The 17,721-nt window shown below is 37.2% G+C and overlaps 1 protein-coding gene across 9 annotated transcripts in view; it reads left to right on the top strand.

Moving 5' to 3' along the window:
- The window catches only part of FBXW11 (F-box and WD repeat domain containing 11), a 132,467-nt gene that overhangs the window by 25,296 nt on the left and 89,450 nt on the right, over positions 1-17,721 (top strand). The window contains exon 2 of one of the 9 annotated variants that reach the window (XM_010592489.3): positions 15,509-15,610. The exons of 7 other annotated variants lie outside the window; for them this stretch is intronic. In XM_010592489.3, the coding sequence (XP_010590791.1) occupies positions 15,509-15,610 (102 nt within the window). Of the gene's footprint in view, positions 1-15,508; positions 15,611-17,721 lie in introns of those variants that run through there. One more of the 9 variants, XM_064279111.1, reaches the window with a different exon arrangement.

Genomic DNA, 17,721 nt, shown 5'->3' with positions numbered 1-17,721 from the left:
CCCTTAACTTTTATCTGTTCATTCATCCATCTGTAAATATTTGATTATATATCTGTAAAAGATAAGGACTCGAAAACAAAAGACTCTTAAAAACATACATATAATCCCATTATTGTACCTAAAAAATTAGCAGTAATTCCTTAATATCAAATGGTCAGTGTTCAAACTTGACTAACTGGCTAAATAATATGTATGTGTATATATATATATATTTTAGATTTTTAAAAATAATATATATATTTAATATTCTATTTTTTAGAATAGTTTTAGGTTTACAGGAAAATTGATAAGATAGTATGGAGTTGTGTTATATCCCCTTTCTCTGCACCTAATTTTCCCTGTCATTAATGTCGTACATTAATATATGTAGTACATTTGTTAAAACTAATGAACCAATATTGATACATTATTTATTATTAACTAAAGTCCACATTTTATTCACATTTCCTTAGTTTTTATCTAATACTCTTTTTCTGTTCCAAACTCGCATCCAGGATACCACATTACATTTAGCTATTATTTGTCCTTAGGCTCCTCTTGACTGATTTCTCAGACTATCTTGTTTTTGATGACCGTTGACAGTTTTGAGGCGTATTAGTCAGGTATACTGGAAACCTTGGTGGCATAGTGGTTAAGTGCTACAGCTGCTAACCAAAAGGTTGGCAGTTCAGATCCACCAGGCACTCCTTGGAAGCTCTATGAGGGCAGTTCTACTCTGTCCTATAGGGTCGCTATGAGTCGGAATTGACTCGATGGCAACAGATTTTTTTTTTTTTAAGCCGGGTATATCATAGGAATTGACTCGATGGCCGTGGGTTTTTTTATATCATAGGATGACCTCTCTTGGAATTTGTCTAATGTTTTTCTCATTTTTTTTTTCTGATATAAACTTTTTATTTTTTCATTTCTGAGACGAGGTTTACAACCTTAAAATCTATTTTTTTCATGGTTGGTTTTTTTCAGCTCAGCATCCAGACTTCTTCACACATTGCATATAGCTGATAGTCTATTAAATCTCATTCTCTCTCTTTTAAATTGTGGTAAATACATATTTTATTACAAAACATTTGCCAGTTCAACAGTTTTTCGATTTATTATTTACATGTATTTTACACATATTATTCAGTGACATTGATCATGTTCATTGTATGCAATCATTACCACACTATACTTTTGCAGATTATTCCACCACCATTAACAGAAACTCAGTGCCTCCTAAGGCAAGACTTCATTTCCCCTCCTTTCCAACCCTGGTAACTGCTAATAAGCTTTGATCTCTATACATTTGCCTATTTTATATAAATTAGACTGTGTAGTATTTGTCCATTTGTGACTGATTTTAAATATATAAAAATTGCCTCTCCATCTCTTTTTTTTCCTTCCCATTTATTTATTGAAGACATTGGGTTGGTCATCTGTTCGGTATTCCCACATTCTGGGTTTTGCTGCTTATATTCCCATTAGGTCTATATATTCCATCGTCCTTTGTATTTTTATAAATTGGTAACTAGATCTAGAGGTTTGTTGGATTCCGGTTCAGTGTGTTTCTGTCTGAATTAAAAAGACCACAATACAAAAAAATAAACCTATGTTCTTTCTACTGTGCCATTGTGCTTTCTTATTTTGTTATGTTTCCTATCCTTTCCAAGTAAGTGATCCTTGAAGAAATACAGTAATTCTGTGCAAGTGAATTTTTTGAGTTAAAAACCGTACAGTTTATAGGTAATAGTGAAGCAATAGCCTGGCTGCAGGAATGCCCGTATGTGGTTGTCACTTTTGCCAAGGACAGTGATGACACATTTTTTATGACACTGACAATCAGTATTAGAATATTAGTCTTATAGTTTTTTATTTTCAACTGTTTCCTTTTTCTCAGCCCCAAACTGTGATGACTTCTGCTACGGTTAGTATATACTGTTAGCATATAATTGAACCTTGCTTTATTTAAAAAAAGAAAAAAATTGAGTGATTATAGTGACAAATAAAATATAGGAAGGTAAAAATGAAATAAGTGGGAAAATGAGTTGAAGGGAAAAACAAATGTAGGGAAATAAGATGAAGTCAGGAGTAAAGTCTGTACAAAATGCATAGAACAAGGTTAGTTGTTAGAGGAGAACACACACAGATTAGGCTTTGCTTGTAATGATGGTATTCTGTGTCTGCAGTGGTTTGCAGGATTATTGTAATCTTAGGTGATGAATATATTCCTTTCTGTAAGGTTATTTATTTATTTACTTGGTGTTTGTACTTGGTGGTCTCATGCTTAGTTGGAATGCAGTGCCTTTAAGAAAGATATGGGTCAGGTTTCTTAGTATTGGATTTCAGAGCTCTTTGGAAAATCAGGACACTTGTTTTTTTCTGTTGTGCTTTGTGCAGTCTTAGAGTTTTGATTAGTTTACCCTTCTAGATACTTTTTCTTTCTCTAGTAGCCATACTTTTAGCATGAATGGGCTATTCTTGGCACATATAGCTTTGAGCACTTTTATTTTATTAGTAGAATGAAATGACTTTACATGAGAGTAAATAAAAATTTAAGAATGCTTCAAGCACAGAATACTGTTTCTTTATGACCTGAGGCATGATGGGTACCATTTTTGAATTTTACTTAATTTATTTCAACTAAATATTTAAGGTTTGTTAGGGTTTTTCCACTTGGAAGTGGCAGAAAGAAAATCCAACTCAAATCTGGCGTAAGCCGAAAAAGAGAATTTATAATTTGAAAAACCCAGAGGTAGCTCCAGCTCTCCCTTGTGGTAACATGATGGCGTCAGCAGCTCCAGCTTTCATCTTCTAGTGTCCAAGCTCAGCGGGGAAGGAGATTTTTTTTCTTGTGGGATTCAATTTAGAATATATACCCATCCCTGAGAGTCAATCACTGTGATAAGGGGTTGTGGCCAAAAAACAAGTGTGCACCATAAACTCCTTAAAGCTGTAACATTATACTTGTCTGTAATCTCCTAATTAGGTTTTTGTTCTACATGTAGACTTTTCTGGACTTTACATGTTAATTAATGTAATAATTCAACAAATACTTATTGAGCTCCTACTGTGTACAGAGAGGAGCTCTGGTAGTGTAGTGGTAAAGTGCTTGGCTGCTAATTGAAAGGTTGGTGGTTCAAACCCACCAGAGGCTCTGCAGGGGAAAGATGTGGCAGTCTGCTTTTGTAAAGATTTACAGCCTTGGAAACCCTGTGGGGCAATTCTCCCGTCCTATAAGGTCGCTATGAGTTGGAATCAACTTGATGGCAGTGGGTTTGGTTTGCCTTACTGTGTACAGGCACTATAAGGACCTGAAAACATTAAATTATAAATTGGTAAATTGTTTTACCAATTGCTTGTATATTGCTTTATTTCTTAAAAATTATTCTGGAGATAAAACACCCAGTTAAGGCAAGTAAGTACAATTTTACAAGATTATTTACTATTTTAAATATTTTTCTGGGGTTTCTAGACCAATTTTTGGTTTTTGAATTTATTTTCAAAATAAAAGTAATGCCACCCTGTCAACCGCTCTCACCAACCTCTCAATCTTGGTGGCTGTTTCTGTTGTTTCCCTGTAGACTTTTAACTCAAATATTAAAAACAAGCCCGGATTATGGGTTTTTTTTTTCCTCTCAAATGCAGCAGGAATGTCCTCATGAGATTTGTCTTCTGATCTTCCTTTCAATTCTGTATTCTCCCAGAGTTAATGAAATATTTATTATGATGGTGACATCTGTTTTCTGTGCTTTGTAGACTATCTTGACTAATTGCTTATATGCAACTCATTCATAAAGTTTAAAACAGTGGCATTGAATGAGGTTTTTGATAAAGAAGTTGATAAGCAGTTCAGTATCTGTTATATTTATATTGAGCCTTTTACATAATGATTTCATTATATCCTTTGTGTGAGACATTGCAGAATATTGTATTCTACCCATATTTGCATGTACATGTGCAAAAAAGAGTCCTTAAATGTATAGGTTGACTTTATTGTAGCATGTGTTCAGCAGTCATTACCTGCTGTTGAGTCCAGGTGCTTTCAAGGGAGCACATAGGAAGAGACCATGTGAGAGATTTAGGGGAGCTGGGATAGAAAAAATATTTTTAAAACATGGACAAATTGTCTATAAGTTTCTTTTTAGCTCCAGAAGTCAGTGGAATCTCTGACTTCAAGCAGTGAAAACTGCCCTTACTCAGTACCTGGAGGAAACAGTAAATGTCAAAGGAATCAAAGACATCCTTAACTGTGCAAGCAAGCAGCAGGAATCCCTTACTAAGGCGGCTCTAACCCCTGGCGGAAAGACAAATCCATTTGTTCTTAAAGCCCAATGGACTGTAAAGCACACAGTTTCATTCTCATTTCAGACCAAGGTCAGCTTAGGATACGAAGAACAATGGACTGTGTGAGAAAGAAGGGCAAGCATAAAGTATACTATAAATTTAATTAAGGAAAGATAAAGCAAAATTTTGATTACCACTGTTTTTTAAATCTCTGTGTTTGTTTATAAAATTTTAAACATCGAGACTCTACCAACTTGGAGAATGTTTATTTGGGACAGGGGCTGGTTAGGTCTCTGAAAAATACGTATTCAAAAAAATGGGCACTGTTTGGAAAATAGTACAGGGCTTGTTTAAATGTTTTAAGTTTGAATTTGAAAGCTTTCTTAAGAAGCAGCAGCAGGACCAGCTTTCATTCTTCAGGTGTTTTTCAGAACTCACAATGAGACAGGGAGCATGTTAGATGGTGGAAGTCTTTGGAAACAACCTGTAAAGATTTTTCTAACAGCTCAGCTTAAGTTATAATGCTCTTGAAAGCAGTGAAACTGCATTTCTTTAAAATATTTTATACTTTTTCAGGAATTCAGCCATCTTTCTCCCTTTAATAAATTGTGAAATAAATAGCTGTATTTGCAGAAAAATTTTTGATACCAGAATATTTGTTTTTGAGAATTCTCATATTGTCTGTTGAAGCATTTAGTATCACTTTCAGTAAACCTTTGAATGAATAAGCAATTTAAAATGAAAGTTAAATAGCATTATAATATGGTCTGACTATAATTGAGTCAAACCTTTATTAAGAGTGATGTAATAATATTCCTTAAGACATGTTCTTGAAAGTGATATCTCTTCCTAAAAAAGAAGAGTTTTTATTTTATGTTCTAATGTTCTTTTTTAAACATGGTAAACTTTGCATTCCCTATGTGAAAGCAGGGCAAGGGTTTTGGCTTGGTATATTTTAGGGCAATCAGATCTTGTTGTGCAGACATGTCTAGAAATTTTCTAATGAAAGTTTTTGGGCTTGTGAGGATAGGTAGGTAGGAGGATCAGGAAGGGACGCAGCCAACACCTGTGTCTGGGATGGTAAAGAAGCAGAAGTTGGACTGAGGATGGTGGCAGGGGCCCTGATACAGATGAGAGCAGATGTTTCAGTTTTCAGATGATGTAAAAAAAACATGGTGGGTGTAACAGCATTGGGGCAACCCCACAAGGGGGAAGGAGAAGCAAGATCAACAGTGTAAGGCTGACTCCCATCAGGTGGAGGCCAGACAAGCCTCCTCTATCTGCCATCTTTACTAATTCTGACACCAGCCATCCCTTACGTAGCACACACTATTTTTCTGCCGAGTTCAATAATTCATTGCAGTGGCCACACAGGACTCGCAGATCATACTCACAATTATGGGGTTTAATAAGGAAGTAACAGTTACAGTTCAGGCTCAGGAACACCCAGGGTACAGTTCTTCTATCAGGATAGCCTCTGCCCAGCCGTGTTTGCAGGCGCACCTCTTCCTGGCCCTCAGTCTCTGCCCAGAGGCACTCAGCTTTCTCTGTGTGCTGGGAAGCCCACTGCGCCATCTCCTGCTCCCGGGGTCTCTGCTGCTGAGTCTTGCCTGTTGGTCTCTACTTCCTTGGTGGTGGTGGGCTCTTCTCCTTATTCTGGAATCGGCTCTCTTTTGAGGCAAAACTGACCAATCCTCTTGGTGGGCCACAATTATCTTATTTGCAGAGCCCTGCCCAGTCACCTGGGTGGGAGTTACAAGACCATGGCGAGACAGGCCATACTAAGTAATTCATTACACCACAGTGGGTTTTTAGTTCTCTTTCCTGGAAGTCCTCTCAGATGTCATACAGTGTGGAGCATGGATTATCAAACATTTAGAAGTGGTAGCTTGATAAGACAGAACACCATTGCTTAACAGTTTTTGCCTGGATACTCTTAGTTAGCTATCTAGAAGCCACAGGCATGGAATGAGTTTACGGTAGTGTGTTTGTCACCGCAGAGTGCAGCCAGCCTCTGATAGCTACCTTAACCCGGCCTGCTCTCTAACTTCATTAGAGAGTGGCCCAGAATCAATGGGCAAGTTGATCAGGTCCCTGAGTAACAGAGGAATTAAAAAAAAAAAAACCCAGAAAGCGAAACCCATTGCTGTTGAGTTGATTCTGACTCACAGCGACCCTGTAGGATAGAGTAGAACTGCCCCATTGAGTTTCCAAGGAGTGCCTGATGAATTTGAACTGCTGACCTTTTGTTTAGCAGCCGAATTCTTAACCACTACCCCACACGAGGGTTTCCAACAGAGGAATGCCCTTGTGGAAATGCTGATTATTCTGTTTTGAGGTGACCTGGAGGGAAAGAGGGTTGAGAAATTTGAGTACTGTACTGCCAATTGTATATTGACTGCACCTGAAAAAATACGGTAGACAACAAAACAATTAAAAAAAAAAATCACCTGTATTTAAGTCTGGATATTTTATATGTGTTTTATAGTTATTAAATAAAAATGGGATCATAATGTAAATCCTGATTGGTAGCCTTCATTCACTTACTGTTTTTGAACTCTTTTAGTGTGTTGTGGATTTCTCTCTGTATTTTGTAAACTTCTTTCTGTATCGATGTAAGTATACTCCTTCAACTTGGCTTTTATTTGGTGGCCAAGTTATATTCTACCTTATGGATGATCCATAATTTATTTAACCAGTCCCTTTTGTTGAGCATATCTTTCCTTTGCTCTTATGAGCAGTGATGTGATGAACATCTTTCTAGCTGTATTTTTGGGCATATCTTTGTTTTTTCTTAGTGTAATTTTCTACAAGGGTAACTGCTGAGTCAAGTGATGTGCACATTTCTCCAGGCTTTTGAATATGTATTGTGAAGTTGCACCCCAGAGAGATGGTACCAATTATACTCCAATCAGATGAGTGACAAGTAGATAATATTAGAAAATAAAGCAGGGGAACTTACCGCTGTAAGGAGCTTAATGTCAAGCAAAGGAGGTGACAGGCAGTATAGTTTAGGGAAGAAAGCAAGAGTTTTGAAATTAGATGGAATTGCAGCTTTTTGACCTGTGGTAAGTTACTTGATGTCTCTGATCCTCAGTTTCCTCGTCTGTGAAATTAAGGTAACGTCTTTTTGGCCAGAGGTGGTACAGAGTTAATAAATCGTGATAGCTGGTAGCCGCTAGTACAGTGCCTGACACATCTAAGTACTCAAGAAATACCAGTTTATATTCTCCCATAATTGATTTTTTTTTTGAGTGGGGGGTAAATTTAGATATTTTTAAAATCAGTTTTATTGAAAATGAGATTATAGTTTAGTGGTCCCTGAAGAACATTCCTAACAGAGCCGCACAGATGCTAACTGACGAAAGGCTAGATGTACCTAAATTAACTGTTGTTAAGTTCTCACCATTCTCAGGATTTGTGGATCTTGGATAAGCTCCATTGGAGTTGGGTTCAGATTGATCTGACCTGGAGCTTGCTGTGGGAATCTGTTTTGCCTTGGCAACTGAATCTCAGACTGGCCCAAGTAGACTGAGAACCCATGTGGCTATGCCGGAAATAGATTATTTTGTTACATCCTGTTCTCTATTATGCTGCTTAGAATAGAGATTCCACTTCCCCCTTGTACATCTAATTCTCCCCCTCTCTTGCTTCTCTGAGAGCTCTGAAAAACGTGATGACTCTTTTTAAATTATGAGTGGTAGTTGCAAAGTGGATAGGGATGATTTTTCCTCCTTTGGATTTTCTCAGGAATAAACTGTTACCATTTTGATGTTCACTGCTGTTTCTTAGGGTCACCAGGTAATGTATCTTTCTAGTGCTTAGCGTTTTAACACATTTTAAACTAAGTATGTTTAAGATGGACTCAAAATTAATTTTGGAGAAAGTAATTTGTTTTTAATTACTTTAAATTGTCAAGTTACTGTTGCCAGTTAAGCAAAATACTCATTGAAAATTACTCAAGGTAATATTAAAATATTACAGAAGTACTAAATGTCTCTTGGAGAAAACAGAAAATATGGATTAAATAAACTTTTGAAAAGAAAAATTAGCATTTATCCCTCAACCAGAGATGACCATGAAGATCGGATTTCAATTTTGTTGGCTTTTGGTTCTGATAATCATTTAAGATGAGATAAATGTCTGGACATTAAGAAAAAACAATATTATAGGAAGGCTTAAGGAAAGTTTGGGCTCTAACTTTGAAGTCCTGATTCCACTACTGTTTGGCTGTGTTTAAATCTCTAAAACATGGCATATATTAAATTTCAGTTTTCCTCATTCTTCTCATTCCTCTTTTTCTCTCCCCTTCCTACTGCCTCCTTTCCCCCGTCCACTTTTCTGTCCTTAATATATAATCCTGCCTGAAAATACCCTGTGGTGTATTATCTCTGACCAATAAATATTTAATTGGAAATACGGTTGCTAAGATTTAAAGTGTCAGCTTTCTAGGTTATATGTCACATTATAGTAAAATACAGTTATAAGGAAAAGAGAGTCTTTTATACATTAAGGCAGAAGACCAATATTCAGTTATTTAAAAGGCTTTGGAAAATGCCTTTAAAATGTGAATCAGCTTTTATTCTGCAACCTGATTATTATGATGATTCTTGGTTTAAAAAAGTGCAGTTATTTTAGTGAGAGTGTGCTATTTATAGGTTCTCGTCAAACATTTTAACAGCGGAATCCTAGGTTCTAAATTTCAGAAGCCTCTTCTAAAGTCTTGTGGCCCTGTTTTCATTACAAATACTACTACTTCTTGAAAAGCAGCATTCTGAGAAATCAGGTACAATAGGATAGTTCCTAACTTGGACTAACTTTTTAAAGGCTTGCTTTATTTGCCTTGAGGTGAGAACAGCCTCCAACTGTCCCATTCAGGAACTCTGTAGCTCTCAAACCCAGGTTTAGTTAGGTAGCTGGGGTTATATGCACTGTCCCTCAGCCCACCTCCTGTATGATTCTTCAGGACTGAATCCTTACTCCAGGCTAGTGATTCCTAGTGGAGTTGGTGTTACTACCCAACCAAAACCAAACCCGTTGCTTTTGAGTCAATTCCGACTCATAGCGACTCTATAGGACAGAGTAGAATTGCCCCATAGAATTTCCAAGGAGCGCCTGGGGGATTTGAACTGCTGACCCTCTGGTTAGCAGCCATAGCACTTAACCACTAAGCCACCAGGGTTTCAATGTTACTACCAGTTGCCATGAAATAGATCTTTTATTCCACTCCTTTTCTAATAGCGCTCATTTCACTATCACGAAGCTCTTTTTGTTTTATATCAGTAGGGCACGGTGAAAGTTTGGTGGGGAAAATAAGGACCTAGACTGATGATGAAAGTTAATTGGCTTTAGACATGTGCTTCCAGAGGTAAGTGCTGGCCAATGTGGCCTTTGTAGTGAAACTGAAAGAAGTTTGCATTGGTTGTGAAACAAATATGAGAGAAAGTCCTGCAGGTTCTCCAAGGACTTATCTTTCTCACTTGTTTTCGAATCATGCTTCATTCCAGCTGCCAAAGGGTCATTCCTCTGCTTAAAACAGTTTAATAGCTGCCTCATCATTGCCTCTAGCAGTGGTTGGAATATTAAAGTTTTTGATCTCTCACTTGAAAGAATTTAAAGATTCAAAATCTTATTAGTCTTTAAGACCAACACCATTTCACTGTATCTATAAAAACATTCATGGTTTGTGTACTGTTTACTTCCACCCTTTATCATTGAGTTACTGTTGAGCAGACTTCTTTTCTATCTTGACCTTGCTTGTCAAGATAGAAAACTTGGAATCTTTCTTTGATATTGACTTGAATTGGCTTGGCTGTGTCTTGATACTATGCTTTACTCTTACCTCTTAGTCCAAGAACTCCCCTCCACCCCTGCCTGTGTGTTGCATGACCTGCTTCTGTTCTTCCCTCACAGATACTGTTGAAACAGTATGTATGGTGAGTTCAGAAAAAAAAAAAAAATCGTGCATATGTAAGTAAAGAATTGGATGGTGCATGTGGAAGGATTGGTAACTTATGGGTGGTTTATAGCACACAGTTTAAGAGCTGTTGTCCTGTAGGATGAAGTCCCAAGTTCTATAGAATAGTATAGGAGAGACTTCTGTGGTCTCCCTGTCTCTCTAAGCTTACCTCAGCTCACAGTTAATACTTTAGTAATGATAAATCAATTGCAGATCCTTGCATAGGATATGCCATTTCATAGCTCTTTGGCTTTACTTATGCTGTTTATTCTGCCTGGAATGTCTTCGTTTTTTCCCCTGGCTGCCTCCTACTCATCTTTCATGGCTTATGTCTTCCTCTCCTTTGGATGGGTTAATTCTATTTCTGTGTACGTGTGTGTATTTACATTGGATACTCTCAAAATTCTCTCCAGTGTGCTCCTGGAGTATAGAAAGTAAGTCTTCATTGCGTTTCTGCCTACAGATATAAGTTCAGGTATTTCAGCCACTCGACTCAGTTATATCAGTGCATGATATGCTAGGGGTTGGAAGAGGCTGGTAATAATTTTGTGGGAGCTGCTTTAAAGAAAAAAAATGAGAGGTTTTAGAAAACCTGTAATAAGGCAGATTTCTAAATCGGAGTGACACTGGAGAGGTGGTTAACATAAGTACCTCTTTGGGTAGCTTTTAAAAGAATTAATCTCTTTGAGAAGAATCGGGGCAGGAGGCTCAAAACAATCCTGTCTAAAAACAGAGAGAAGTTAGCTTTTGTGAGTTCTTCTTCAAGCCAGCCAATCAGAAGACAAGGTGCCCGCAACCACGTTTTCGTTTTGATTTGAGGATCCTATATTTTGGAGTCCTGGTGGTACAGTGGTTAAGAGTTTGGCTGCTAACCAAAAGGTCAAAAGGTTGATGGTTCTAATCCACTAGCTGCTCCTTGAAAACCCTATGGGGCCCAGTTCTACCCTGCCCTATAGGGTCGCTATGACTTGACAGCAGTGGGTTTTATATCAATAGGAGGAGAGCGTAAGACTTTCTGTCCCTCTCTGTTAATAACTTATTTGCATTTGAAAAATACCAAAAGCTATTATTCATCTTGTCTTTACGGAATTAACATTTCCCAGTGTATTGGCCTTGATTTTGGTTTTTGATTGTCCAGTGGATATGGCAAAATTTATAAATACTTATGATGAGCTTCCTTGGCTGTTTTCTTTGGCTATAGGACCTACGTATAATCAATCTAATTGGGTGTTTGCTGTTAATTTCAGGACCTAGTGTGAATAATCTCCTAAATGAGAACACTGGTCATTACAATTAGCTAAATGTGAAATTTATAACAAACATATCTTGGGGTTTTCCTGACCCCAAAAGGCCTCTCTTAAATGTCTTCATTGTGCTCCTTCTGGCTTTCTCTTGAACTCAGAGCTGAAGTCTCAAGAGGAAAGAGGCTTTGGTTGTATTGTTGTTAGTTTAACAAGTAGGTCAATAAGTATTTGTTAAAATTGGTAAATATCCAGGGGTTTCAGGTTAAGTTATTCAGACATATTTTAACAATTAATGTTCCAATAACTTAAAGATAAAATACTGTTAGCTTTAAAAAAGAGAGACAATAGCCTTCATTGTGAATATAGCTATTATGAAGGAATCTTCACATCATTCAGTTAAAGAATGATGGGTAATAGTTATTCCAGAATGGCCAAGACAGAGTTGAAACCAGGCCCCTAAATTTTAATTTAGAAGCTTCAAGAATCAATTACTGCTGTGGTTCTAGCTGTATTTTAATAATGCTCTTGGGTTGATGAATGTGGAACTTTTGTTTTTCATCTATTATTTTATTTTCAAATTGAATCAATGTCCTAATCATTCATTAGACCTTAGAGGAACCTTGCTTAGACCAGCAGGGACAGACTTCCTTGTTAAAAGATGAATATATTTCCTAGAGATACATCTTCTATTTAGTAAAGACTGTTTTTCAGAATGTGGATGGTCACTTAGCTCCAAGGTAATTGAATGTGAAAGTAGGGCAGTTCTAATACTTTTTAACTGCCACTGACTTTACCCTTACCAAATGGATAACAACACTGGTCCTGAAACTAAAAGGTCCCAGTTCTGGAATGACCTGATAATTGAGACTTCCGATTTAGCTGATTTTGGCAGTTATGTCACACACCAGCTTGGGTCACGTCCAGGATCAGGCTGTTTTTTCCTATATTCTATTCTGAAGTGAATACCAAAGCCACGGGACGTGGTGAAGAGTGACTCTGACCCCAGCTCTAGGTTTAAATCCCAGCTCCAGCCCAGCACTTAATCACAGTGCAACTTTGGACAAGTAAATTACTTCATCTCTTTGAGCCTGCATTCCCTCTTCTGAAAGCTGGGGAAAGTAAAGTAATACCTATTGTGTAGGATTACGGTGAAAATGAGATATCATTGTAAGGTATTTAGTGCAGGGCTGACACCTAGTAGATCCTTAATAAATACTGGCATTATTTTGTGTACCTTACAGTGTCTTCCATAGATATTATAAAGATAAATCCTGGAAATCAGACCCTCAGAATATAAATTTAAACATCTTCTCATTATATAGTTTCAATATCAAGCTTTAAAAAATATTTATAATAAATTATTAATATTTTGAAATTAATTTGAAGATTTAATTTGTTAATTGTTTTCCTTTTTTTTTTAAATAAGTATCGATTATATCATTAGATGGCTAGGAAAATGGGAAAATCATTATTTTTTCTTTGGGCTTTTAATTTTTTCTAAAATCGGGTGGAGGTTGGTCTCTAAGGTTCCTTTCAGTTTTTATGCTCTGATTCTTTGATTTCTTGAATGGGAAAATTTCCTTTTTTTAAGCTTTAGATCCCAGGTTATTAGCAGAATTTATTCAGTACCTGATGCCTCTATGGTTTTTACCATAGAGGCAAATAAATATTAAACTTTGCAGAGGGAACCTGTTTTTACTGAATAAATGAAAACCAATTTGTAGGTGAGCTTTGATTTTAATTTGGTATTAGTTGCTGAATGCATATATAATCCTTAAACCTGAATGATTTTATGATTTGGATTACTACAAAGATTCAAAAAAAAAAATTTAACCATGAGGGTGCTGCAAGTTGATTAAAATTAAATAATTCATGTAATAAAATATGTAATATGTCTGAACATTTCACTGTCCATCCACTTATGATACAATGCTGATATAAGTATTGTTTTAATAAACATATACTAGAGTATCTCTACGGATAGAGTTTGTCGTAGTGGAAAAAAAAAGTTTATTTAGAGTCAACTAAGATTAACTTCTGGTCCTAGTTCTGCCATCAATTAGCTATTGTTTTCTTGCACCTTGGACAAGTTGCTGTTTTAACAAACCAAGCTCTTTCTTGATCCGTGGTTTATTTATCTGTAAAATGGGAGTAATACCTATCTTCAAGGGTTATTAGGAGTTTCTGGGTGGTGCAAACAGTTAAGTGCTCAGCTGCTAATGAAAAGGTTGGTGGTTGGAATCCCCTCCTTGATGCCTTGGAAGAAAAGCCTATCAATCTACTTGTTAAAAAGACCACAGCCATTGAAAACTCAGTTCTGCTGTGACACACGTGGGGTTGCTGTGAGCTGAAATCGACTTGATGGCGACTGGTTTTCAAGTGTTAATGTGAGAGTTTATTATGTCAGCTATCTAGCATATAACAGGAGCTTGATAAATAGCAGCTACTTTTATCATGTTATACAAACATTTATTTAGTATCTTCTGTGCTTGGCTCTCTCTGTAAGTGTTGGGGTGACAAAATAGGTATGCTTGGAGTATTGGTAATACACTTCTGCTATATTGGCTATGATAAGCTTTGGAATAAAGGCACAGATTGGGAATAAATGATACTTTCATTGTTACCAGAAAGCTGCTCCATTTATTAATCTCTTGGGCCCCTCTGATTATGTATTCTTTAAATGCTTTTTCTAAAGGCAAAACTCTAGTTACATTATAGGTGAGATGCAACTAGTAAGTGGCAGATGCTAGATAGTAGCTGAGGTCTACCTGATTTTAAGCAAAACTGTCTTTTTAAATATTACAGTTGCGGTGACTATAGGATTTACCCAACAAACCAGAACACTTAAGAGAGTGAAAGTTACGCTGGGAGAAGTGCAAACCAGGACTGTCCCAGGCAAATGAGGATGTTTGGCCATCCTAATTATAGCTAGAATGAACAAGAAGTCCTAAGACTCCTGGAGTATTTTGGTTGAACCCAGACATCTACTTTCAGTGTTTTTGCAATATTATTGACTTTGTTAGAGTAAGTTAATTGATCTTAGATCTGAAAAAGTATTTTTTGAATTCTGTAAATAATGGTTATTAAGTACTATCCATAATGCATATATTCATTTTTATATTTTACTTTTTTGTTAATTCCCTTAAAACTGGGAAACTTTGAAAAGAGGAGGGAAAGGATAAAAGAAACGAGCTTTATATTTTTAATCGTGCCAGATGAACTTTGTAAGCAAAGTCCAAAATGAAAATCATGCCATTCCAGAGTTTTTTCTTTGGGAAGGCAGAGGTGTGGATGACACTGAAAATCAGATGTGTTTTTAGTCAGCTTTTATCTGTCTGTATCTATCAATCTATCGCTCATCTTTCTTGTTCATATTGCCTAATGTTTCTGGGTCTCCTGTGATTTTATGTTAGGGAAGTACAAACTGTATGCATGTAATAAAAGCTGGGGTAATCAGTTTTTACAGCAGAGGCATTATAGTCTTGTGGAAAGAATGTAAATTTTGGTAACAGACAAATCAGGGTTTGATTTCTGGCTCTGCCCTCATGCGCTGTGTGTCCTTGTGCAAAAGGCACTTAGCCTCTGAGCTCAGTTTCACGACACTGGAGAGCACACATGTAAGGTGCCTGGCACATAGTAGGTTCTTAAGTAATAATGGCAGTTATGATTATATGCAATAGACCAGAAACCGTTACTTTGATGAAGTTATAGTCACAGCCTCACCACTAATCTTATTTTGTACTCAGACTTTTACAGTTCCCTTTAATGGTTTTCCATTTAAACCTCTCTCTCTCCCTCTTGATTCTGTCCATTGTATCCTGAGAAATTAGTGGTTGGCTACAGAAACTTCCTTTCCAGGGGACAGAAAGTGGGCCCTTCTCCAAAGGTTTCTGTAAGCTATTATCTAGGACCACCCCTGACCTCCAAACTGCCTAGGGTGCACACCCCCATCCCAACTAACCTCCAAGTTGCCTGTGTGAAGGAGTGATTTGTTGCGGCCTCTAACTGCTTCTTCTCTTCCTTCCTTTTTGTCATCCTGCAGTGTTCTGTGCCAAGGTCTTTGTGGCTAGGCTGCGCCAACCTGGTAGAGAGCATGTGCGCACTGAGTTGCCTGCAGAGCATGCCCAGTGTCAGATGTCTCCAGGTGCCTCTCTTCTTTCTTGTTGTAAATGTGTTTTTTACGTATGCCATGAAACATTTGTTGAAACTTGCAGTAGTGTGTTTAATCCAATGTTAAGTCTGCTAAATGTTCTGTGTAACCCTCTGCTTTCCTCCAGCCTGGGTGCCCCACATGGAGGAGTTAGTACCAAGAGGGGCCTTTCTGAGCAAAATGGATCTTTGGCTGGGCCCTATCCTCCCTCCTCTTTTCTGCTCCTGCTCCCACTCCCCACCTTGAAGTTGTGATTTGCAGGTTTAATAGTTGTGCATGTGCCCAAAAAAAACCTGGCATTTTCCATTTGGCTACCTTTAACAATTCTTTGTTGAGTTGGGAGGGTTTCATAATTTAAGTCATGATTTTCCTATTTCGAAACATCCTTTTGGCTTGCTTTCTCTCCCCCCTTTAAAAAGGGAGGAGGGAATCTCTAATGGTATGAAAACCTCAAATTGAAGTTTATAAAGATCACAGCTTTAAGCTGCAATAACAGTCAGTTTGAGCCACTTCCCTAAGGTCAAATCTGACACTTCTCCTCAGGTTCTCCTAATTTTCCAGGCCGAGGCTGGCAGAGAATTCCACAGATAAAAGTAAAACTTTTGGGTGGATGGGTTTGCGGGGGGTGGGATTGCTCAGGATAAACTGTTAGTAGGAGTGCAGCTGAACTGACCTCATTTGTTAGGATGGGTTCTAAGAGAGCCAAGGCAGAAACCATTGTGGCTGTGTTTGGGATGCTCTGTTTAGAGAAAGCCTGTGTTTAATTAAGTATGGTTTTAGTAGCAATATTCGGTTTTCATCACTCTGCATATTTCAGACAGTTCAATATACCTTTAAAAAGCAGTATTAAATTCCTAGCATCCTGTTGACTGCCTTGTTTTAGGAAAACAGTATATAATTAGGAAATGAGTAGAAGGATATTATTGATGGCATGGATGACTTTACTGTTCTCAAGGTTATTTTTGTATTCATGTTTGCCATCTTTAAATGGAGGTGGGGAGCCAGGAAGGAGGAAAATTTCCTTCATATTGGGGTCATGCATTTTATTATTTACTTATTTGTTGGCAAACATTCCAAGTAGCATTGGTGTGGTTATTGATTCAAATTGCTTTCTTTAGAAAACTGTACTGGAACCTCACTATAAATACCTATAGAGTGAATTTAATATCAGGCTGAGTTGTCACAGATTCTGTCATAGATGGTTAACAACTCTTAGGGTCCAGTAATGGATGTCTCACTGAGGCTCAGTATAATGGATATTTATCTTTGAATAGTTTGCCGGAATGCAATGTGACTTTAACAAAATGTTCTTAAAATGGCAGACGTTATTGCATGTGCCCTCCTCGTTGCCGTATAATGGACATTTGCATATAGTAGTAGTGTTCCTCTTTGTCTTTATTTTTCTGAAAATACTTATTTGTATATTAGAGCTGCTGGGTTTAGTGGACTGACAGTTTTTTCCAGAACTGGAAATTTAAGTAGAGGTAGTGAATTCTGGGAGTACAGATTCTTTTTATTGCACCCAGTTAAAAGTAATTGACCAATGGAAGGCATCGTTCAGTTTGTTTTAGTTAACTGAGTATAGTGAATTCTCTGGAAGTGGGATGAGTGGGAGGAAGTATTGGTTCAGTTCCTACCTTTTTGAAAATGGAAATCCCGATATGTTAAGATATCTTTGACTCATCTCTCCCAGTGAAAGTCATTTAAGAGAAAATTGGAACTTTGCCTTGATTGGACTTTATTTCAGTGAATGGATCAATATTGTCTTTAGAGGTATGTATGTGATTTTGTATACTTAGGTTTTTATTTTCCGTGTTATATAATTGGGAGCCCTGGTGGTACAGTGGTTAAGAGCTCAGCTGCTGACCAAAAGATCAGCAGTTCAAATCCACCAGCCGCTCCTTGGAGACCTTATGGAAGGGTTCTGTGAGTCAAAATTGACTCTATGGCAATGGGGTTTTATATGTGCTTTGAAAAAAATGTGAACCAGTTTAAGCTAGAATTAACCCTCTGAGTTTTCTTAGGATAGTTAAACTGGAATATCTGGCTGTCTCTGAAAAAGCTGAACTGAATAAAAATTTCATTTGGTCAGATGCCTGTATCAG

Source organism: Loxodonta africana, chromosome 2, assembly GCF_030014295.1.
Source record: "Loxodonta africana isolate mLoxAfr1 chromosome 2, mLoxAfr1.hap2, whole genome shotgun sequence".
Taxonomy (NCBI): Eukaryota; Metazoa; Chordata; class Mammalia; order Proboscidea; family Elephantidae; genus Loxodonta; species Loxodonta africana.
Note: the sequence above shows the minus strand (reverse complement) of the source record. Positions and strands in the feature narration are given on the sequence as shown.